The sequence below is a fragment of the Capra hircus genome (genome assembly GCF_001704415.2).
Source record: "Capra hircus breed San Clemente chromosome X unlocalized genomic scaffold, ASM170441v1, whole genome shotgun sequence".
In the NCBI taxonomy this organism is placed as follows: domain Eukaryota; kingdom Metazoa; phylum Chordata; class Mammalia; order Artiodactyla; family Bovidae; genus Capra; species Capra hircus.
Window position 1 is genome coordinate 23,820,936 of NW_017189516.1, and position 25,497 is coordinate 23,846,432.

Here is a 25,497-nt window from a genome sequence, read left to right on the forward strand (position 1 = left end):
GGAACGAGGGCGGGGTGAGGAGGAGACAGCTGAGTGGATTTGGGAGGAAAGAAGGGGTGAGGCCGACCGGACTCAGGAGAAGCTGGGAGCATAAAACCGATGACAGGCTCTAGTCACTTCTTTTTTATCCCTCTCCTGGCGCTGTTCACCGCTTCAAAAGGGGTAAAGCCTTTTCCTGCCACCTCCGGGAGCCATATTGCCTCTTCTCTGTGGTACACGCTTTCTAGCCGGAGGCGGGGGTGGGGGAGTAGCGGGGGCGGGGCAGGGATGCGGGGCATCCTGGGAGTTGTATTCTCTTCTAAGGCTTCGGGATAAAGAGTTGGAACTAAATTACCACCCTCGTCTACCCTTGTATTCACTAGGTATCAAGGGGCGGGGCGTGATAAGCGTTTAGGATTTGCACTCCAACTCTACATCCACCGAGTTGCTTCAAGCTGTTTATCGCCTTTCCCAGGAAAAGGAGTTTGGGGGTAGTGATGCATCATGGGAAAGGAAGTAAAGTGGATTATTTTAATTCAGCTTAAGTATTATAAGAATCCCAAGAAGGAAGAATTTTCCTTTGGGGGGAGGGAATAACGTGGGTAGCACATTATTGAAAAGGACACATATGAAACGTAAAAATGATCACCACCAACATTTCTGAGACCTTGATGCTGGGAAAGATTGAAGGCAGGAGAAGGGGAGGACAGAGGATGAGATGGTTGGATGGCATCACCGACTTCAATGGACATGAATTTGAGCAAACTCTGGGGAATAGTAAAAGGGAAGCCTGGCGTGCTACAGTCCATGGGGTTGCAAAGATTTGGACATGACTGAGCCACTGGATAACAATAACAATATAATCTTAGGTTGTAAAATAACCTTAGTTCTGTAATAAGCCACATACTTTTTAGCTAAGGTAATTCTTTGAGGAAGAGTTTTTTGGCCCCAGTTTATGAATAGTGAGATTTACATTATTTATTTGCCCAAGGTAATTCAGAGACAAAGTGAAATGGGATATCCAATGTACTCGGGATCTCTTTGTTTAGGGAGATAAGCATCAGCACAAATTAAACAAGTTGTACCTTTCTGGTACTCTCTGAGCTACAATGTCATATAGTTAGGACATTTATCTGCAACCACTATGAATTAATTTGTTGGGGAGCTCTTGAGAAAACAGCAGTAAGGGCTCCAATTCCAGACATAATAAGGAAGGAAGGGGGACCCCTTCCAGGGTCTGAGAGTGGACTCTTGTTTAACACTTGGAAATGAATTGTCTGAGGAGACATGTGCTGACAGAGCAAGAGGCTTTATCAGGAAAGGGCACCCAAGCAGAGGACAGTAGGGTAAGGGAACCCAGGAGAAGTGCTCTGCCATGTAGCTCGCACTCTTGGAGTTTATAGTGATGGGGTTAGTTTCCAGTTTGTCTCTGGCCAATCATTCTGACTCTGGGCTCTTACTGGTGGTGTGTGAATTGTTCAGCCAAGATAGAGTGCAATGAGGATTCTGGGAGGTTGGTAGGACATATGGACTGGCATCTTCTCTTTTTGATCTTTCCTGAATTCTTCTGGTTGGTGGTAGCTTGTTAGTTTCAATGTCCTTACCAGGAATCTCCTGTTGTTAAGATAACTCACGCAAGTGGCTACTATCTTGCCTGGCCAGGGTAGGTGGTTTCAGTTTTTTCCCTAACAGCACAGAATCATCTTTTGTAAAATCTATTTTTAGCATTCTCCTTGGTTGATTATGATATTGTGCCAGTCTTCTGGCTGACTGGCTTTTAGAGCCCACTGTTTCAATAGGAGGAGGGTAGCAAAGAAGATTCATTCTGTTCTGTGAGTAATAGATCTGTCTTGGAACTTAATAGAAGGCAGGAGATAAAAGCAGGCTAAATAAGAACACAAAAGTGCAGAACCCAAGAGTAGTCCAGGGGAAATGAAGTCTGAGAATAGTGTGCGTGCATGCTACGTTGCTGCAGGTGCTTGACTCTTTGTGACCCTATGGACTGTAGCCTGCCAGGCTCCTCTGTCCATGGGGTTCTCCAGGCAAGAATACTGGAGTGGGTTCCTGTGCTCACCTCCAGGAGATCTTCCGGACCCAGGGATGGAACTCTTACGTTTCCTGCCATTGGAAGGTGGGTTCTTTACCACTAGTGCTACCTGGGAAGCCCAAAAAAAGTGTGAAAGTGTTAATCACTCAGTCGTGTCTGACTCTTTGCAGCCCCGTGGACAAGTAGCCCATTGAGAAAAGTGTATGGGGATGCAAAAGCTGAAAAAGCATCAAACTCCATAAAGAAATTAATCATAAAAGACTAGTGGAGACAGAACAAGCCAGATTGGCAAAGAATAAGTAGATATTAAAGCAATGCACACAAATAACTCTTAAGAAAACAAACAGTGAAAGAGAGAATAGTGGCTTGAAAGGATGGCGGATGGAAAGAATAGAGGTTTTTTTTAATATAATGGATACCTAAATGATTGTCTACTCAGCCCTTCTTTCCTAAGAATTAACCCTCTCCCCATTTACAGTTATAACAAAAACTGTCATGTTAACCATAACCATAGCTGGCTGGGTCAAAGGCAGATAATGAATTCAGGCTGGGTCGATCAGAATCTCATTCCCTAGAAATTTGAAACTGGACCAGAGAGACCAGTTTTTCTTGAAATTTAAATCTTGGAGGCTATCAGCAGTCAATTTTCCCATCAGATGAACAAAAGTAAAAGATGCTGGTCTGAAGGAAGGGAAGAAAAATGCAGACTCAAAAAAGAGATGGGAAATAGGAAGGCTTCATCATGTTTAAGTCCCAGGTTTTAGATCATTCTTTAGATATTCTTGTCCTTGGTTTCTCTGAAGCAATCTCATACCCTTACTATTTTTAAGATAGAATTGAATCAGAAACTACTCATGACCATAAAATATTAATTCAAGAACTGGTACCAGAAATGGGGTGTGTCAAATTACAAACCCTAAACTGTAGGACTGGCAGAGATTGGAGATCTCTCGTATCATTAATTGGAAGTTTGCATTCTGTTATTTGGCAATGAAATAGTTGCTTATTGCTCTTGAGACTCAAAAACAGCATCCCTTCTGCATATATCAAGAGTTTGGCAACTTGACGGTCAGATATTCATGGGCTTTGCCGACTTATAGTAGTAGAACTCTGTCTCACTTCAAATAGTTCACTAATTAGGAAACTGGCATCCAGGCAGTTGGAATAACGTTATCTATATAAGCAGATTCTTTACCATCTAAGCCACCAAGGAAGCCATCTATATAAGCCAAAGCCCCCAAATGTGAAGATCTCTTCCTCTTTACATGCATTCAGCTGAAATACAAGAGAGAGTGGGTAAGTGTAACATTCCCAGAGCAGATCAAAAAAGAGAAGCTTCACGTCCTTTAAATCAGCCTACTGTTTTCTATCTGTGCTGTGAACTGGACACCTTGAACAGAATGCCAGGGAGAAGGAGGCAAGTCCTTAGGTACAGAGCTAAGAAATAGAGCTGCAACATAATGAGTCAGGTTACTCTGTTTAGCAAATCTAAAGATTCAAAGTGCACAAGTTGATTAGATTCTTGGCACTTACTAGCATTGTGAATCCCCTCAAATGAAATCAACAGGCAGTCATATGAGGTTTTGAGGAAGAAAATCATATCTAGTGAATGGCGACCATGAGCCAGCAGTGATTCTCAAAGTATAGTACATGGACTAGCACATCTGCACCTAGGATCTGTTAGATATGTAGGTTCTTGGGCTTCATTCTAGACCTCCTGAATCTGAAACTCTTGAGGGTGAGGCCAGTAATCTGTGGTTTGTGTCTGTGTGCTCAGTCGCTTGAGCTGTGTCCTGACTCTTTGCAACCCCATGGACTGTAGTCCGCCAGGTTCTTCTGTCCATGGCATTTTCCTGGCAAGAATACTGGAGTGGGTTGCCATGCCCTCCTCCAGGGGATCTTCCCAACACAGGGATCAATCTGCTGTGGCCTGTTTTGCAGGTGGATTCTTTACCTGCTGAGCCATTGGGGAAGGCCAATCTATGATTTAAGTGGTGTCAAAGATAAACAAAGGCTGACATTAGTTAAAGCAGTGAGAACAGATTTTATTCAGTTACTAACAGTAGGGGAAAGAGCAGAGGTCCATTCCATTTGTGCAGAGGTGACAGCATTTTAAAGGGAGGAGGGAGGAGGAGTGAGGTGGGGCTCAAGTAGAGGCAGAAAAGGGAAAAATTACAAAGGGCTGGCCAGTGTAAATGCAATTAGGCTAGCTGTGTCTGCTCATTGGCAATTACTGAAGTCAGTATTATATCCTCCCACAGTTCCTGAGAGACAGAGGCCCTAGCCTTCATAATGATTACATTTCAAAGGATTGGTCCTTGAGACACACACACATGGGAAGAATTCATAATTGTAAGCCCTTTTTGGTAAACAGTCTTAAGAAAGAGAGGTCAGGAGTCTATTGTCAGATGTCAGCTAGAACAAGCTATGCATTCTTTTTACAGCCCCATGCTTTTCCAGACGAAAACTGGGTCATCCCAGAGACTCTGACATGTTAATATATTAGAACATGTTAGAATCAGACATGGGACAACAGACTGGTTCCAAATTGGGAAAGGAGTATGTCAAGGCTGTATATTGTCACCATGCTTATTTAACCTATATGCAGAGCCCACCATGTGGAATACCAGGCTGGATGAAGCACAAGCGAGACTCAAGATTGCCGGGAGAAATATCAATAACCTCAGATATGCAGATGATACCACGCTTATGGCAGAAAGTGAAGAAGAACTGAAGAGCCTCTTGATGAAAGTGAAAGAGAAGGGTGAAAAAGTTGGCTTAAAACTCAACATTCAAAAAACTAAGATCATGGCATCTGGTCCCATCACTTCATGGCAAATAGATGGGGAAACAATGGAAACAGTGACAGACTTTATTTTTTGGGCTGCAAAATCTCTGCAGATGGTGACTGTAGCCATGAAATGAAAAGATGCTTGCTCCTTGAAAGAAAAGCTATGACCAACCCAGACAGCATATTAAAAAGCAGTGACATTACTTTGCCAACAAAGGTCTGTCTAGTCAAGGCTATGGTTTTTCCAGTAGTCATGTATAGATGTGAGAGTTGGACCATAAAGCTGAGCACTGAAGAATTGATGCTTTTGAACTGTGGTGTTGGAGAAGACTCTTGAGAGTCCCTTGGACTGCAAGGAGATCAAACAAGTCAATCCTGAAGGAAATCAGTCCTGAATATTCATTGGTAGGACTGAGGTTGAAGCTGAAACTCCAGTACTTTGGCCACCTGATGTGAAGAACTGACTCATTGGAAAAGACCCTCATGATGGGCAAGATTGAAGGCAGGAGGAGGGGATGACAGAGGATGGGATGGTTGGATGGCATCACCGACTCAATGGACGTGAGTCTGACCCAAGCTCTGGGATTTGGTGATGGACAGGGAAGCCTGGTGTGCTGCAGTCCATGGGGTCACAAAGAGTTGAACATGACTAAGTGACTGAACTGAACTGAGAGACTTGGATAGAAGCCAAGTTTGGTCTAGTCTCTTTAGTGCAGGTGTTTGAATGGAGTGTTTGTGTTGAGTGTTTTTGCAGGTTGGACTAGTTCTCCAGATGATTCTTATGTACTCTTAATTTTGAGAATCACTGCTCTTCTATAGCAATCCCAAGGCCCAAGTACAGACTGGTAAAACAAGAAGGAGCATCAATATAACTAACTCTCATAAGTTTTTCTACACCTGCAATTTATTTCCTTCCTTCCTTCCTATCCAGGTGGAAATGGTGTATACTCAGACCAGTGACTGGATAAAGGTGTGCCCCTTTGCTTTCCTAAAAGGAAACTTTGTGGTTAATCTAAATATTTCTCTATTATTGCATGTTAGATCTATTGGTGGCAGTCAAGTTATAAAGAGGTTGCAGGATCCACATTTAGATTGCACTGAACTAGATGAGGAAGGGGCATGTCCATGCCATGTTGTTGCTCTGGATGCAGTTGCTGCATGTGACTGGCAGTTGTCCATAGATTGTTAGGTGTGGGCATTTTGGAATTGTAGATATGGGGGAAATGGCATATGTATTTATAGGGCAGTCAAAAGGACTGTATGTAAACATCTATTCTGTCTACTCTATACCCCCTTGCTACCCTTTTCTCTACCTTACTCTCTTGGTTGCATCAGGAGCCATTCTTTATGTACCTTCCCAGAGAATTTGGGATTGAGCTGGAGGAGGAAAGATGAAAAATCCTGGCTGCATTTCAGCACCTAATTTGTTCCTAAGGGCCATCTGCATTATCCTTGTGTTTTGTGAGATACCACCAACAACTTTATAATAAATTCCTCTTTTGTTTAAGCTTGTTCAAATTGGGTTTCTGTTACTTAAAAACACAAAACATATATGGCACAAGAGAAACTGTATGCTAAACATAGGCCATAGAGAGGGTACAGTAAAGAGGCCAAAGCCCTGAAAGTAGAAAGGGACAGTGAATGTCACAGAATAGTGGTTAAAGTGTGTGCTTTGGAGCTGAGATCTAGGCTCCAAAACCTGTTCAACTCCTTACTTGCTATATAACAAGTTATTTAACCTCTTGAGCCCTTAATGTATCTGTGAAACACAGACTCATTAAGTTTTCAACAGATTTATTTGGCACCTACTATGTGCCAGGAATAACACTTCAGTTAAGTTAGTGTTAGTTGCTCAGTCGTGTCTGACTGTTTGTGACCCCTGGACTTTAGCCCACCAGGCCCTCCTGTCCATGGAATTCTCCAGGCAAGAATACTGAAGTCAGTTGCTATTTCCTTCCCAGGGGACCTTCCTGACCCAGGGATTGAACCTGGGTCTCCCACACTGTAGGCAGATTCTTTACCATCTGAGCCATGAGGGAAGCCCACTATGGGCCAGGAATAACACTAGGCTGGGAGTAAAGAGTTCTGAAGACAGTCAAGGAGCTTAGAAGGGAGATGTTAATGATACTTACCTCAGAAGCTTGTGAAGATTAAATGATATGATAAAGTGTTTGGCACAGTAAGCACCTAACAAATTTTAATCGTTAAAGTGAAAGGTAGAGAGAAGCATAAAGAGGTTGCATGGAGAGGTCACATTGGATTAAATCTTATTATTTTCCACCTAAATAGTTAACTAGCTATTTAGTTTCTGTAAGGGCCCCACTTAGCTTTCTTTATTGCCCAAATCTTTGGGGCTGTTTGAGAGGCTGTAAGCTTATAATGGTAATAGGAAATAATTCATTAGAAAGTCTAATGAGGCTGCTATATTGCTTCTGTTTCTTAAACCAGCAATAATAGAGAGGTCATTTGATTAGCAAAGAAAACAATGACTGTGGTTCTCAACCCTAGTTAGGTTAATATGATACTAATATATTATCTAGGGAGCTTTTTAAAACAATACTTATTAGAGGGATGGGGCCCAGACACTATTTTTTTTTTACACTGTGGTAAAATACATACAACACAAAATTTACCATCTTAACCATTTTTTTAAAGTAATTAATTTATTTCTCTTAATTGGAGCCTAATTACTTCACAGTATTGTAGTGGTTTTTGCCATACAGTTCAGTAGTGTTAAGTATATTCACTTTGTTGTGCAACCAAGGCACTAATTTTTAAAAATACCTCCCTGGGTGATTTTAATATGCAAACAGGGATGAGAACCTCTGAGCTGGAATGGAGAAATCTTACAAATACTGGTTAAATTCCTGAGTCTATTTCCTCATTTGTAACATGCATGTGAGCTAGTCTTTTCCAATTCTTCATCTATTTATCCCAAAGTCCTCTTCCTATTCAGACTATCATCTATGCTGTACTTCATTTCTCTCTTGAGCTCCTCTCTTAAGACTCACCTTCTGAATTTCCTCAACTCCTACTACTTAATTATGTCATCTCATTCTTTTATATAATGCTCATTAATGATGGCACATTTTAAATTGGTTTTATGGTGTTTTATCCTCCAACTTAAATATTTTCATCTCTGAACCTCACTTTACATCATCTATCATTGCAGCCAATACTCAATCTTTCCCCAGCAGACTTCGTGTTGACTTGCACATTGGGTTCAGCTTTGTTACATCTCTATGACTGTTTCCTCTTCTTTTTAGTGATATGTAAGGTCCCTTCAGGAGTTGTTACTGTTATATGAGCAAACCTACTATGTGCCAGGCACAGTGCTAAGCCCTTTTTGTTTTTTTTTGCTTAGTCTCAAAATACCACCACTGAGGTATTTTTACAGATAAGGAAATTGAAGCTAATAAGTAATTTTCCTAAGTTCACAAAGCTAGAATACAAATCCAGGTCTGCTGGACTCTAAAAGGCATCTGTATTAACTATAATCTGAACCAGGGCCCATTTCTAAACCAGCCTGATTTCCCAAGTGTAAGTTTGTTGTGAAGGTCACTAGAGATGCAAATTTGGGACATATCTAATAGTCAAAACCTCATTTTACAAATGAGAAAACAGAGGTTTGAGAGGTCTGTAGATCAAAAAACCTGTGCTTGTTCCATTGTGTATCCTCCCTTTGTTGTTGTTTAGTTGCTAAGTTGTGTCTGACTCTTTTGTGACCCTAGGGACTGTGTCCTGCCATGCTCCTGTCCATGGGATTTCCCAGGCAAGAATACCGGAGTGGGTTGCCATTTCCTTTCTCCAGATCTTCCCTTTAGGGATCACCTAAGAGAGAATACCTTGGAGTCACTGAATCATTAAATCAAGGTAATAGACTTTTTAAAACATTTTAAGAATCCTCATCTAATCTTGAATATTTCTGATAGAACCCTTATTCTGCCTCCAGGGCTATTTGCATAAAAATATTCATGAGTCTTCTACCTAAATTATCAAATGAACAAGGGATCTGACCTCATTTGACAGTTTCCCAAGTCACTGTAGTGTGGTAAATGAAAGATGTGCAAGGGAGATTTCCAAATGCACTTTTTTTCCTGAAGGTGGACCATAAACACTATCAATACGAATGGAAATACCCCACCATAAGTTTGTGCAAAGAGCACATTTTGAATCATTGCTTGTATCATAAACATATATGTCTAATCCTAAAATTATAAAACAAGCACTGGATATAACCTCAAGTAAGATATATGAAGGACTTTCCTGGTGCAGTGGATAAGAATCCTCCTGCCAATACAGGGGACACAGGTTCAATCCCTGGTCCAGGAAGATTCCACATGTCACAGAGCAACTAAGCCCGTGTACCACAGCTATAGAGTAGCCCCCACACACCACAGCTAGAGAAAGCCTGAACACAGCAATGAAGATCTAGCACAGCCAAAATTAAAATAAATTAAAAACAAGAAAGATATATGAAAATATATACTAATCATAATGATCAGTTGAAAAGTTAGTCTAAATGTATTTTGACTGTTATTATTACAGTATATCTGAGAGTCAGTATGAAAATCAAAGTATTAGTCACTCATTCATGTCTGACTCTTTCATGGACTGTAGCCCACCAGGCTCCTCGGTCCATGGAATTCTCCAGGCAAGAATATTGGAGTGGGTACCCATTCCCTTCACCAGAGAATCCTCCCAACCCAGGGATTGAACCTGGGTCTCCTGCATGGCCTGAGGTTTTTCCCATGAACTTTGGAGTCAGACCTGGGTTTGGATCCAGACTTCATCATTTACTAGCTATCGTGCCTTGGTAAACTATTTAATCTCTCTGACCCTCAAATTTTCTCTGTTGAGATAGTAACAGATCTCGCTTATAGGATTGTTTTGTGAATTAAAAATATCACAAGCCTAACTAACACAGTAGGTATTCAGTAAATCATAGTGACTGTTACAATTATGGCTCATTGACAAATCAGGGGAAGAGGTCCAACTCCAAAATTTGTTGGAGCTCTAAATCAAGAGGTAACGTACAGGTTGGTTAGTTTGTCCATCCAACATAACTACAGGATTAAAGTTTTTAAATCTGTTAAGTTAGATTTGGTAAATGAAGAACCAGCTTAAGCCAGGTGATTGCAGTGACTATGACAGCATTTTAATAAGATAATATACTCATTTTAACACAGCCTTTATTTTCTGTTTCAAAACAAAATTTCCAGGAAACAAAATACTTAACAATGGTTGGGTACAAATGAAATAAAAATCACAGTTTCAAAGAACCAAAATCAGACAACTGCTTAAAGGCAGATCGCTTAGGTTTATAAAAAAAAATAATAATAAAAGTTAATGTCAAGAAGGATTAAAATTAGGTTTAACAACATTCCATATAATGCTACATTCCCCAATTAAGAAAGGAGAGTTGACATATACAACTAAAGGTTAAGTGTAGAGAAGTGGCTAAAATTCTGCATATTTTATAGTAAATTATGCATGAAAGTTTATTAATTGCATAAACTTCCTGAGTGGCTCCCATGCTGCACTAGGTCTACATGCTTAATATTCATATCAAACAAATTACAGCTTTAAGTGATTGAGCATGACAGACCTTGAACAACTGCACTTTCCAATCAATCACTATTTCTGCTGAGGGTATGTTTTGGACCACAAACTTCAATCTGAAATCTTACAGTGGAGAAGAAATGCAACTTAAAAAACAACAACAACAACAAAAAGGGGAAGGATGACAAGCATGGATTTAGGAATTTTATTTTTCAATGGCACTGATTTCTTTCTCAAGAACCCAGTTTCTCTCTTCCCTTCTTGCTTGACTTTTAGGCTTTTTGCTTGAGGTTTTTTAAATTAAAAGAAAATCTTCCAGAATGGGAGCTGTTGGTTTATATAATCTTCCAGCTATCTCAGTTGAAAATACCTTCAGTGTAACCTAGTTACTATCCCAGGCCCATGCCTATGTTGGCTGTCAAGGTTTCTGACCAATGTTTGTGTTCATCCTTCACATACAAAGACTATTCCCAGGGTGACCTGAAAGCATTTCAGAAAAATTCCATACTAATTTCACTTCAAAGGATTTTACCAAGTTTCAGTGTCACCATTTTATAGTCTGAACTACTGGGTTTTTTATTTCAGTCTCAGAAATTACACTTAACCAAATCAATGACCTTTTCTATGCTCCCTTCCCTGATTGGGTCATCTTTTAAATAAAAGGTGAAAAAACAAGTCTCCAGGAAACTACTTTCATCAAACTTTCATCCAGGATGAAAAATGAACAATCTATTCTAGAAATAATGGCTTGCACAACACCTCAAATATCTCAATATTCTTCTAAACCAAACAGAAGATTAAATAACTGAATCCCAAACTGATGGCAAGGATACTTCAGGAATGTACTTGTAGATGAAGCCAGAAACACAATATTAATACTAACATTAAATACACTTTAGTGTTACACACAGTAAACAAGGGAAACAACATGTGGTTTACAAACATTTGCTCAGTTTTCTGGGGGAAAAAAGGAATGCATCGTTTTCATCACTCAGAGAAGACAGCAAAGAGGAAAGTCAATGCCTCTGATAAATGCTAGAGATTGGATGAACAGTTACAACTAACTACAATTCAACTAAAAGCATACAGCCATTTTAAGGTAATAAAATATCACTACAAATACTTAGCTGTATGCTAGTATGCTGAATGACAGGCCACTGCTATAAGATTTATCAAATATTTCATTGTGATAGTTAAAGCAATTTCAACCCATAGCCCTTTAGGCACACAGACAAGAAATGCATCTCTAATAAAAGATGCGAAGTTACAGGCACTGGACTGTCTAATTTAGGTACTTTCTTACCATTTGTTTGTTTACAACTAACTTCTACCACTAAGTCCTATATTGCCACCAGCTGGATTTATTTCTCTGTTCTCCATCCCTACATCCCCAAAGCTTATTTCAGAAGCATGTGGCTCTCATCACTTAAAACATAGATTGGTGGCAGAGTGATGGTCCCTCTCATTTCAAACTCACAGCACTGGGACAAGAAGGCAGGCCAGATTTATAACCTGAAAGAATACTGAGAATCAAGGCAAAAAAACAAGTTTCACAGGCAGTGTTTTCATGTGTACCCCAAAACAGCTTTGAAAGAGGTAGATAAAAAATTGTAATTGGATTGGGATTAAATATGGGGTTCTAAAATGATATAGCCCATCGTATTATACATAACACTCCACTCAATCCAAAAATTGCAGCAGAAAAGTGCCTTTTAAACTTTCACAGATAATTTTGCTGTCAAACCATTGGAATTCATGCTGGATATAAAACTGGCAAGAAAAGATGAAAAACCAAGTGGATATTTGTTAACTACAGCAAATTGCCTTAAATAGAGATTCAAGACTGGTATAAATACATAGGGTTATTTTCATTAGATTTACACCAATACTGGTTTCATATTCTTATGATGTTACACCCAACTTCACAAACATAGCAGCAGGTACTTCATGATGAAATGCTCACATTGCCACATATGGAGATACAGTACTATTCATCAGACTTGCACTTTGAGAAGTAAACATGATGGTTGGACATACTGACTACCCTCAAAAAAGCTTTACAAGTAGGACTGTTTAGTGTAACCTTTTTTCTTCTACAAGAAGGAAAATGGAAAGGACAGGTTTTGGTGTGTGTTGGAAATGAGAAGAAGGCCCTTCTTTATAGTAGGCTCTTTGTTAAGTAAGAAGGAATTTCTGAACTTTACTCAAGAGTTAGTTATTTCTGGGGGGGGAAAGTACCTCAGCAAGGATGAAAACAGCACTATCATGATTTATCAAAATTATGAAATAATGCAAAACCCTTAGATAGAAAACTAGCTAATATTTACAGTCAAAGTGACTATAATCTGAGTCAAACATTTAAGTAATGGGAAAAAATAACTTAAAAACCCACAGTGATGTGAATAACACTGTTTTCTTCATTTCTGCACAAACTCACTTTTTTCTGTATTTTTAAACTTATACATGTTACATATACATACTGTATACGTAACATATATGTTAACCCAACTACTGCAGTCAGCATGGACACAGCAGTACACTACTCACCATCTTCAAACTTTAGAAGACTACTTTTCTTTCCAGCAAAAAATCTGAAAAGATTCTAAATATTACAAGGCACTGCAAGAGTCTGCAGGCAAAAGAATGATGAATTGTACATAAAACAGAGGTGGTGGCAAAATGTGGGACATATGACATAGAGCAACCATTAATAAATGTCATCCATGGAGCTTTTTTCATCCTGGGGTACACTATTTAAAAGGATTGTAACTCTAAAAAGGATCATAAAACCTGCAGTATTTTCAGCTTATAAATTGTAAGTCTCAATGTAATCACACAAAGCTGATTCTACTAATGAAACACAAGCAGTTTGAAAGAATCACAGATTTTAGGCACATTGTTTTTTATACACATGGAAAACTGCAATGCGAGAATCTGCATTACACTAATGTCCTAAAACCATTTCAACTCGCAAATTTCTGTAGAAGAAATCTGAAGAATCTGTACATAAGATTTAGAAAGACTCATCCAAACCAGAGTATGTTTTATAAAAAGAAGCTGTGACTCTTATCAACAGCAGTTCTCAAAATGCTATCCTGGATGCCCCAAATGATAGTGACAGAATCTTCATGATGCTGAGTGTGATCCTAAGGTAAGCAACAGAAGACTTTTTTTTTTTTTGAAAAAGGGTGCTGAATGTCACAAACTAGAGTGTGCAAAAAAAAAAAGTACACCCATTAAGTTTTCCTTATTACCTGGCAAGATCATGGGGTAAAATTTTTGGAAGAATATGGAGGAAAATCTGTCAACAGAAATGTTGGGTGATCATCTGGAATGTTGACCAATAGAACTCCTTATTAGGTAAATGTGTCCTAGAAATGACTTTGAAATCTTCAGAGTGAAAAGTATTTCAAACATGTTTATATGTGGTAGTTGATAGATACCATTTTAGAATTCAATATTTGGGTTTCACAGATTGATCAAGCATTAGGTAACTCTGTGACCAGACTTCTAAGAATATTAGTTAACTTTCTTGAAAACCAAAAGCCTATATTCTGACATTGCCTCCCCTCCTCTTAAAACTGGATAAAACCCAGTAAAGTGCAACTTGACAGTGATCTCTCTCAGATTCTAAAGAGGCTGCCAAAATTATCTAAGATCTAAAATCATCTAAGATACTACAGATATAAACAAGAAAACTATAACAACTAAAAAAAAAAGGTAATCCTCTCCCCCAAAATAAGCTAAGGACAACTTAAATAGTATCTTTTGAGGGTCTACTATCTACTGCAGGACAGTGTATACCCCTCATCTCTTCAGTTCAGTTCAGTTCAGTCGCTCAGTCGTGTCCGACTCTTTGCGACCCCATGAATTGCAGCACGCCAGGCCTCCCTGTCCATCACCAACTCCCAGAGTTCACCCAAACCCATGTCCATTGAGTCGGTGATGCCATCCAGCCATCTCATCCTCTGTTGTCCCCTTCTCCTCCTGCCCTCAATCCCTCCCAGCATCAGAGTCTTTTCCAATGAGTCAACTCTTCTCATGAGGTGGCCAAAGTACTGGAGTTTCAGCTTTAGCATCATTCCTTCCAAAGAACACCCAGGGCTGATCTCCTTTAGAATGGACTGGTTGGATCTCCTTGCAGTCCAAGGGACTCTCGAGAGTCTTCTCCAACAGCACAGTTCAAAACCATCAATTCTTCGGTGCTCAGCTTTCTTCACAGTCCAACACTCACATCCATATATGACCACTGGAAAAACCATAACCTTGACTAGACGGACCTTTGTTGGCAAAGTAATATCTCTGCTTTTCAACATGCTATCTAGGTTGGTCATAACTTTCTTTCCAAGGAGTTAGTGTCTTTTAATTTCATGGCTGCAGTCACCATCTGCAGTGATTTTGGAGCCCCAAAAAATAAAGTCTGACAGTGTTTGCACTGTTTCCCCATCTATTTCCCATGAAGTGCTGGGACCAGATGCCATGATCTTCGTTTTCTGAATGTTGAGCTTTAAGCCAACTTTTTCACTCCCCTCTTTCACTTTCATCAAGAGCCTTTTTAGTTCCTCTTCACTTTCTGCCATAAAGGTGGTATCATCTGCATATCTGAGGTTATTGATACTTCTCCTGGCAATCCTGATTCCAGCTTGTGCTTCTTCCAGCCCAGCGTTTCTCATGATGTACTCTGCATATAAGTTAAATAAGCAGGGTGACAATATACAGCCTTGACTTACTCCTTTTCCTATTTGGAACCAGTCTGTTGTTCAGTGTCCAGTTCTAACTGTTCCTTCCTGACCTTCATTAGGGTTCTCAAGAGGCAGGTCAGGTGGTCTGGTATTCCCATCTCTTTCAGAATTTTCCACAGTTTATTGTGATCCACACAGTCAAAGGCTTTGGCATAGTCAATAAAGCAGAAATAGATGTTTTTCTGGAACTCTCATTTTTCCATGATCCAGCGGATGTTGGCAATTTGACCTCTGGTTCCTCTGCCTTTTCTAAAACCAGCTTGAACATCTGGAAGTTCATGGTTCATGTATTGCTGAAGCCTGGCTTTGAGAATTTGGAGCTTTAGTAGCATGTGAGATGAGTGCAATTGTGCAGTAGTTTGAGCATTCTTTGGCATTGCCTTTCTTTGGGATTGGAATGAAAACTGACCTTTTCCAGTCCTGCGGCCACGGCTGAGTTTTCCAAATTTGCTGGCATATTGAGTACAGCACTTTCACAGCATCATCTTTCAGGATTTGAAATAACTCCACTGGAATTCCATCACCTCCACTAGCTTTGTTCGTAGTGATGCTTTCTAAGGCCCACTTGACTTCACATTCCAGGATGTCTGACTCTAGGTGAGTGATCACACCATCGTGATTATCTGGATCGTTAAGATCTTTTTTGTACAGTTCTTCTGTGTATTCTTGCCACCTCTTCCTAATATCTTCTGCTTCTGTTAGGTCCGTACCATTTCTGTCCTTTATCGAGCCCATCTTTGCATGAAATGTTTCCTTGGTATCTCTAATTTTCTTGAAGAGATCTCTAGTCGTTCCCATTCTGTTGTTTTCCTCTATTTCTTTGCATTAATCGTTGAGCAAGGCTTTCTTCTCTCTCCTTGCTATTCTTTGGAACTCTGCATTCAGATGCTTATATCTTTCCTTTTCTCCTTTGCTTTCACTTCTCTTCTTTTCACAGCTATTTGTAAGGCCTTCCCAGACAGCCCTTTTGCTTTTTTGCATTTCTTTTCCATGGGGATGGTCTTGATCCCTTTCTCCTGTACAATGTCACAAACATGCGTCCATAGTTCCTCAGGCACTCTATCAGATCTAGTACCTTAAATCTATTTCTCACTTCCACTGTATAATCATAAGGGATTTGATTTAGGTCATACCTGAATGGTCTAGTGGTTTTCCCTACTTTCTTCAATTTAAGTCTGAATTTGGCAATAAGGAGTTCATGATCTGAGTCACAGTCAGCTCCCGGTCTTGTTTTTGCTGACTGTATAGAGCTTCTCTATCTTTGGCTGCAAAGAATATAATCAATCTGATTTCTGTGTTGACCATCTGGTGATGTCCATGTGTAGAGTCTTCTCTTGTGTTGTTGGAAGAGGGTGTTTGCTATAACCAGTGCATTCTCTTGGCAAAACTCTATTAGCCTTTGCCCTGCTTCATTCTGCATTCCAAGGCCAAATGTGCCTGTTACTCCAGATGTTTCTTGACCTCCTACTTTTGCATTCCAGTCCCCTATAATGAAAAGGACATCTTTTTTGGGTGTTAGTTCCAAAAGGTCTTGTAGGTCTTCATAGAACCGTTCAACTTCAGCTTCTTCAGTGTTACTGGTTGGGGCATAGACTTGGATTACTGTGATATTGAATGGTTTGCCTTGGAGATGAACAGAGATCATTCTGTCGTTTTTGAGATTGCATCCAAGTACTGCATTTTGGACTCTTTTGTTGACCATGATGGCTACTCCATTTCTTCTAAGGGATTCCTGCATATAGTAGTAGATACAATGGTCATCTGAGTTAAATTCACCCATTCCAGTCCATTTTTGTTTGCCGATTCCTAGAATGTTGACACTCACTCTTGCCATCTCCTGTTAAACTACTTCCAATTTGCCTTGATTCATGAACCTAACATTCCAGGTTCCTATGCAATATTGCTCTTTACAACATCGGACCTTGCTTCTATTACCAGTCACATCCACAACTGGGTATTGTTTTTGCTTTGGCTCCATCCCTTCATTCTTTCTGGATTTATTTCTCCACTGATCTTCAGTAGCATACTGAGCACCTACTGACCTTGGGAGTTCTTCTTTCTGTATCTTATCATTTTGCCTTTTCATACTGTTCATCTCTTAAACCTTGTAAAGCCAGTGTTTCATGTGTAAGTCTCAAAACCTACTGTATCAAGTAAATTTCTCTTCAGAAGAATGGATTAATAGAGGTGTAACTTGAATCGTCTTTGTTAGGAATACAAAGATTCCCCCCAAATGGGATTCATATCAGCTGCAGTATATCCCTTGCAAAAGAATGCAAGCCAAACCAATGCCTCTCATGCTCAAATACAATGTAGTGTGCACATGAGAAACAAAGAGATAGCTGCTTTGAATTACTACGGAAATCCTAACGCAGCTACATTATCTGCAGAATCAAGGAACTGTTACAGTTCTGTTTTTTCCTTCCTCTCCGCCTCACCTAAAACAAGGCTTCACTCCTACTGCTGTGACGACGGGAAGAAAATCACATTAAAAAGGGCTCATGTTCTATGTTGGTTGACAAAGTTATTCTAATTTTATATACCAAAACATTTACTACAGCAAGTTACCCTGCCTTCTGTGAAAGGTAAACCTAAGATAAACAACATGAAGAATCTCATAAGACCCTGCTGGAGAGTCTCACTTTGTCTATGTTTGGGGAATATAAATTTAAATAGTTCTTATACCTTTTAAAGAAAAGTATCATCTAGCTGCAGAGAATGCAATTAAAAAAAAAAATGGGGGCTTCTCAGCAACGTGTGGAAAGTGTCCTGGAAATGATAATGCTCAAGCTGAGCGTATTTAAGCATTCTAAACGGCATTTTTTTAAAAATCAAGTATCAAAGAGGATAGGATTTGAAGTGAAAAAACATTTCTATGTGCAGTGTTCTATGTACAAACTGCACAGTTCTACAGGTGATGAGCTATATCAAATACTACATTGGAACAAAAAATAAGAGTGGAAAGTAAACTCAGAATGAGGGAAAATATGGCAGAACCCAAGAAGAAAGTTTAATACCTTAGGTATCCTGAAAATAATTATGAAAAAAACTCCCTTTTCTTCATTATCTACTCTGATTTACTTGGGACCAGGAGGGATCGTGGACGGATTCTGCACTGATGAAGCTGGAAACGCCTGCAAATTCATCCCTGGTTGGAACGGTCCCCCAGGTTGGTTAGGAATTACTAGAGACTGTTGTGGTGTTCCTGAAATTCCTACCCACTGTACTGGATACCCTGGCCCCACCACAGCATTATACTGACAAACATGGGGTATTCCATATGATGATAATGGCCCAGGAAATGAAGGGAGTGACAGTCCTTGTGGCAAGGAGGTTGGGACAGCTCCACGGATTTGGGACAGAGAAGAAATCCATGTTGGTGTGTAGCCCATAGTAGATGGAGTATTCTAACAAAAACAAAAATAAAAACAAAAACAAAAGATCAGTTTATTTGATAGATGCTTTTACTCTATATTCCTTCCTATTCTTTTTTGTCTCACTACTACTCTCTCATTATTATTCTGAGTGTCTACCATTTGGGGAGTAACTTTCTGTGTGCTCATAGTTATATACCTTATTTCATTTCATCTTCATAACTGCCCTGCAAGACAAGCATTTTTAGATGAGGAAACAGAAGCTCAAAATTAATAATGCCCATCACCACTTAGCAAATTAATAGTAAGGTAAAGATTTGAACACAGTTCCAGATAACTCCAAGACCCCTGGTAAATTTCTGTTCATAGTTCCTTTCCTCATGCTAGCACTACTCTTCTATTTTTACTTCCTTCTGCCAGTCCCAGGCATTCTTTCATTCAGGGCCACAGACAATAATAGTTCATCTTACTACATAATTTTCTGAAGACATAGGATCATAATTTAGTGTGGCATAGGGAAAACTGCCTGGCATATAGTAAGTGCTCAGTAAATGTCACCTCCCTACCTCCTTCTACTACTCACTATTTGAAGTCTGATATTTCTGTTATATTTTGGGAAGTTTAAACTCAAGACAATTATGTTTTTGACAGTTCTCAGAAAATATATTCCTGCTTGATTCTTATCATATTGTGATTATGTGTATGTAAAGAAATTACTAAAATCAACTAAGCACACACAAAGAGATTACTGAAATCATATGCACATGGGAATAATATGTCTAAATGAAAGTAAATAATTCTTCCTTAAGGGAGAGCTTGGTATCAGTCCCAAATTCTTAGTTCTTTTAAATGGATGGTCAAGTTAAAACCCTTTCAACTAAAGTTTCAAGTTTAAGTTAGGATAAAGGTTTTCTTGCTTGACTCAAGAATAAATGACAAGATCTCTTGAGGGGAAAAAAGAACTTTTATTTAAAGTCCAGCAATCCAATTTTCATATCAGTATTTTTGTTGTTAAAGTAAAATTAAATACTTCTGGTTTTAAAATAACACATATAGTATGATCACATGTTTCTATGTATATTCCTATGTATCCACATATAGATATACAAAGATATCTGAAATGATGTTTATCTAAAGTTAGTGACAATCATTTCTGGGTGGTGGGATTTGAAGGTGGTATTTTATAATTTTGTACTTTTCTGCATTGATTAACTTCTATAGCACACATTATTATTTTACAAACAAAAATCACATTGGTATTATTTTTAACAAAGACAATTGGAGATGACTTGTTATACTTAATTTTCTCTTAGATATTTAAAAGGCATCTCAGATTCAAATAACCAAAATCAAGTGTATGATTTTTCTACTACAAAAACACACTGCCTGCTCACGTTCCCCTTTTTGATGATTGGTACACTGGAATGATAGCCAGTTATACCAGCCAGAAACCTAGCCTTGACACCTCCATCTGGTCCATTTTATCTCTTAAACATTTTTTGGAATCTGTTCATTTTTCTTTATGTCAGCTTCTCTCTCTCTCTCTCTTTTCTTAAAATAGTTTAAAAGTTCAACTTCTCTTTATCAGGCCTACTGTGACTAATTCTTGATTGGTCTACCAAGCTTATTGTCAACAATCTTTCTTCTTGCTTCAAGTCAGAGTGATCTTTTCAAAAAGCAAATCTGATCATGTCAACCCTAGGGCTTCAATGGCTATCTATCTTTCTTAAAATAAAGACAAAGATCCTTATCATCACCACTTTTAAGACCGTACAGACCTCCTTAGATTCACTGTGCACCAACTCCTCTCTGCTGTCTTCACTTCAGCCAAATGGGTCTGCTTTCAGTCTTTTCAGTCTCTGTTTCCCCATACAGGGCTTTGCATATGCTGGTCTTCCTGCTTAGAATCATATTCCCTCCTGTTTTCACCTAGTTAATATTTACCCTTCAGATCTCTGCTTAATCATCACTTTCTCAGGAAAGCTTTCATTGACTTCCCTTTACTAGGTCAAATTTCCCTTACTGTATGATATCTTTTATCTCTCATTTGTAGTCCTTATTACAGCTGCAATTTTATATTTTTTATACAAGTCTGTTCATATCTAACTTTCCCACCAGCATATAAGTCCCATGAGAATAGGGAACATACACTTGTTCTTACTAATCAAACCCAGTGCCTAGCAGAGAGCTTGGCACAGAGTAAAGGAGCTGACACATAACTGTGACAGTTTTCTAAGACTACACAACAGTAACATGCAAGATCATTAGATAGTGAGACAGGCTCTCCACATAAACATATAATCAACTGAACTTAAAAATACAAAAATAGTTACCACATACAGGATACTACTATGTGCTAGGTACTTTATAGATGTTAATCCTCACAACAATCCTGCAGACCAGAAAGTATTATCCCTGTTTTAAAGGCATGGAAACTGAGGCACAAATGACTTGTCTAAAGTCACATAACTAGTAAATGACTGACCTGACCTGGAACCAAGTCTGTATTAAGAACGTTTACCACTTTTATTCATACTCCATTTCCTATGCACTCTTCCTCCAAGTATCCCTCATTATAACTGCAATAAACCACTCTTCAACTCAGCAACAAAGGCTTCCATTCACATAATGCTCAGAGCATCTTTCACTGGCAGCACAAACACATTTATGTCTTGAAATCTGCCTCTAATGGCTTCCAACTTTTACAATGGTGATCCTTTCTGTGTATAAATCCGTGCCAGGAATAATATAAATACAGAGAGCCCTCAAGCAGATACATTGTTTACTAGTTTGGAAAATCTAGGCTTTTGAAAATTTTTATTCAATGTTAACTCTAAATGTATTTTCAGACTCTTTACCAAACTACATGCAGTGACTATATACACACACATATGTCTACACAAACATAACAGACACAGACATCTCTTTCAATGATATGGGTTGAGATTCTAAGCCCTGATTCACATTTTAATAGATTTACTCATTTTGGAAAAAAAAAAAAGATACTTTAAAAATTCACACACAGAGAACAACAAAGTAAAATTAGATCCAAATTCCACCATCCAGGATATTTTAAGGGCTTTTCCTATTTATATGCATATATAGGCTAGGCTCGGAGAAGGCATTGGCACCCCACTCCAGTACTCTTGCCTGGGAAATCCCATGGACAGAGGAGCCTGGTAGGCTACAGTCCATGGGATCGCAAAGAGTCGGACATGACTGAGCGACTTCACTTTCACTTTTCACTTTCATGCATTGGAGAAGGAAATGGCAACCCACTCCAGTGTTCTTGCCTGGAGAATCCCAGAGACGGTGGAGCCTGGTGGGCTGCCGTCTATAGGGTCGCACAGAGTCGAACATGACTGATGCAACTTAGCAGCAGCAGCATAGGCTAGGCTAGGCTAGGCTAAGTCGCTTCAGTCGTGTCTGACTCTGTGACGCTATGGACTGCAGCCCACCAGGCATGCCTGTCCATGGGGTTCTCCAGGCAAGAACACTGGAGTGGGTTGTCATGCCCTCCTCCAGGGGCTCTTCCCAACCCAGGGATTGAACCCACATCTCTTACGTCTCCTGTATTGGCAGGTGGGTTCTTTACCACTAGTGCCACCTGGGAAGTCCATATGCATATATACATGTATCTAATATATATAATTTTACCTAAATACTATATATACTATTCTGTGATCCTATCTTCTTTCTACTCCAGAATGCATTTTGGACATCTTTCTACACTTCGATTGCCATGTACACCTAAGACCAGATGCAATTAACCAGACATCTCATCCATAAACTTAAGAAATTTGTTATAAGATCTTTAAAATTCTTTTTCATATTGAATACATAAAATAGTTTATTGGCTCTGAGAACACTGATCTACCACTAACATAAGATAGCTTTTCCTTAAAATCCAAAATTCTTGTACCACAAAACTGAATTAACCCTTACTCCAGATGCTTTCTGATACTTGATGTTTTTTTTCTTCCAGCTATAATAGCCTAAAACAAGGGTCAGCAATCTACAGCCTGCCAACTCTTTTTGCAAATCAAGTTTTAATGGAACAAAGCCAGGCCTACTTGTTTATATACTGTCTATGGCTGTTTTTGCAGCATTGAGTAGCTACAACCCCATGGCTTGAAAATATTTACTAACTGGCTCCTTCCCAGAAAAAGTTTGCAGGCCTCTTCCGTAAAAGATAATTTGCTTGAAGACATAATGAATCTAGACAAGGATAAGTGCCTCTATACTGTCAAGTCACACCACTCTCTCATGGTAATTATAACCATAGTTCTATGTTAACCAATTTTTATGGTTTTAGTTCTCATAAATAAAGAGAGTCAGGTATAAACTACTTACTTCATATGCTTTGTTCCAGTTGTCTGTTTCTAGTTTCTGTTGACTCTGTTTAAGTTGGTTTAAACTTGGCTTAATAAGCGAATTTCCTACTGTTTCCTTTGTCCAGTCATCCACCAATTTGTGTAAGTCATCTGTGAACATCCCTTTTTTACTAACTGAAGATTGCTGGAATGATGCTGCACTACTTTCCACACACAGTGGATCTGTAAGAAGAAAAACAGAGAAACCATGAAGATGAATTAAAACATAAACAAATACTCTTTTGTGGCTGATAATGCAGAACTACCTATTGGGTATAGATAAGGTAACCAGGTATTCTAGTTTATCTGGGACAGTTCTGGTTTAAAGCTGTTGTCCTGGTGTTATTACTAACAGTATGCCCTTCACTCTCAAAAGTTTCCTCTTGTTTGGATGGCAAATTATATGGTCACCTTAGGTATAAGTCAAATATAATAAACATTATCTCAAAAACATCAGTATCAACTCCATAATCTTTTCATCAGTTTCCTCAGATAGATACTTAGAAGAGTTAAAAAACAATCAGAATGTTAAAAAGTAGAAAGAATCTTAGAATTCTAATCCAAACCACCATTTGTTTTATAATGGGGAAATGTGGCCTAGAAAAAATAAATTGACATGCCTGAGAGCTTGCAATTAGTTACCAGCAGAATCAGGCCTGGAACGCTAAAGTCTAAAGGAGAACTCTCTCTTTTTAACACACCATACTGACTTTCAAATTTTTCAGAAAACTAGAATCTCATTTATTTTTTAAACCAATATTTCTGTTTATATCTAGAATAGCAGAAACCAGGAGGCAGATGGTTTGTTAGTCTCATGAGTTCTAGAGCACAAGATGTACAAATAGATGAAAGAAATCAAATATAGATGTCTCCATCAATGAAAAGTCTCCTAATCTGAACATTATAGTAAGTCTTTAATTTAGTACTCTTACACAAGCTAACTAAATCATTCTCATAGAAAAAATTCATAAAGTTCCTCTGACTGATTTACAAGTCAAAACTTATAGAGTGGGTCTAAACTGAATTTTAGGAAATGCAGTTGTGAAATTTAAGCACAGTAACACTTCCAGGGATTTAATTAAATACATAAGTGACAAAATCTTGTACAAATGTTATGTTACTTTTTTTAATTGTGAAAAACTATTTAAAATGTAAAAGATAAGAAAAGAACCTCGATATTAACACATTCAAAGTACTTTTATCTTCTTTGAAACTTGTAATAGGGCCATGATATAGGTTCATCAAATTACCATTCTATTTTGGGGATGGGAAGACTAGAATCCAGAGGGTAAACAGCTGAGGTTATATGCTGAGGTTAGAACCAAGTATTCTGACTGTTTTGTCAATGTGCTTTCCATTATACCATGCCAACCCCATACCTTTTCCCGTGGGAAAAGGATAAGAAAATTCCTTAATAAAGAGGAACATAATAATCTCAATGATTGCTTATACATAGTCTGTCATTCTCTATGACTCCTGAGCTACTGAAGGCTTAGATTCAAGGATATTAAAAATTAAATGGACACAGGGAACTATATTCAATATCCAGTGACAAACCTTAATGGAAAAGAACATGAAAAACTCTATTTATATGTATGTATGTATGTATATATAGCTGAGTCACTTTGCTGTAGAGAAGAAATTAATACAACATGGTAAATCAAATCAACTACACTTGAGTAAAATTTAAAAGCGAACAAACAAAAAAGCAATGCAGTCTGAGGACAGACCAAGAGGAGCTTAGAGACATGACAAGTAAATATCAGGTGGTATTCTGGATGGGATCCTAGAACAGAAAAATAATTTATGTAAAAACTAAGGAAATTAAAGTATGGACTTTTGTTAATAAAAAATTAAATGAAAACATATTAGTGAAAATTGCTTAAAAAGAGTTTAATGAAATAAGTGGAACATATTCTCATATACAAAACAGTTTCACAAAATTAATTTTTACTAATTTTGGGCAACAATGCTGTACTAAAACGATGTACCAATCTTGTTGGAATTCCTACTTTTCTAAGTTTTAGAACCCAAGAACATACAAGTCAGCCTACAATAAAAGTATCATTTTTTCCTGTTTTCCCTGCGCACATTCATCTGATTCTCTGCCAACTCCAATGGGCAAACAAATAGCACAACAATGTTGGGGAAGACTTTGGAGCTGAAGTCTTTTATAGATTGTATTCTTACCCTGGAAAAATGTCAGCAGGTAGGAATGAAAAGGAAACAATACCCAGAAACACATACATATTATCATTCTATTCATATCATAATAGTCTATAGATATATATTCTTTACATGTATCATAATCTTCTATACATATAATCAAGTGCCAGCATTTCTGCCCACACAGCTAATGTGGAGGAGTATTTCTGTGCTCATTCCCCTTTAGTTTCTATTAAAAAACGTCTTACAAAGAGCTAAGTTTGGATGTCATTCATTTACGAACATTTCTGTACTAATGGAAAATCCAGTGTCAGGATTGTTCTTGTGTACAAATCTGGTGGAACAAGTGAACTTGAGCACTCAACTGGTGTCAGTGATAGCTGCTACACTAATGGCACAATTGCCAACAAGTAGAGGATGTATTTATTTATTTTTATTGAGGAAACATTGATCTACAACATTA

General features: G+C 38.5%; 1 protein-coding gene and 1 long non-coding RNA gene across 4 annotated transcripts in view; one reads left to right on the plus strand and one right to left on the minus strand.

Moving 5' to 3' along the window:
• Positions 1–81: 81 nt before the first annotated feature.
• Positions 82–23,037, plus strand: LOC108634339. The gene is made up of 4 exons (XR_001917569.1): positions 82–162; positions 8,549–8,690; positions 13,456–13,530; positions 22,955–23,037. It is a non-coding gene; the product is annotated as an uncharacterized LOC108634339 (long non-coding RNA).
• WNK3 (WNK lysine deficient protein kinase 3) overlaps positions 17,187–25,497 on the minus strand; it is a 192,193-nt gene continuing 183,882 nt past the window's right edge. For all 3 annotated transcript variants that reach the window (XM_018043857.1, XM_005700891.3, XM_013976555.2), the window contains exons 22-23: positions 22,849–23,051; positions 17,187–18,528 (exon numbers count right to left, since the gene is read on the minus strand). In XM_018043857.1, the coding sequence (XP_017899346.1) occupies positions 18,199–18,528; positions 22,849–23,051 (533 nt within the window). In that variant the 3' untranslated portion in view covers positions 17,187–18,198. The remainder of the gene's footprint in view (positions 18,529–22,848; positions 23,052–25,497) is intronic.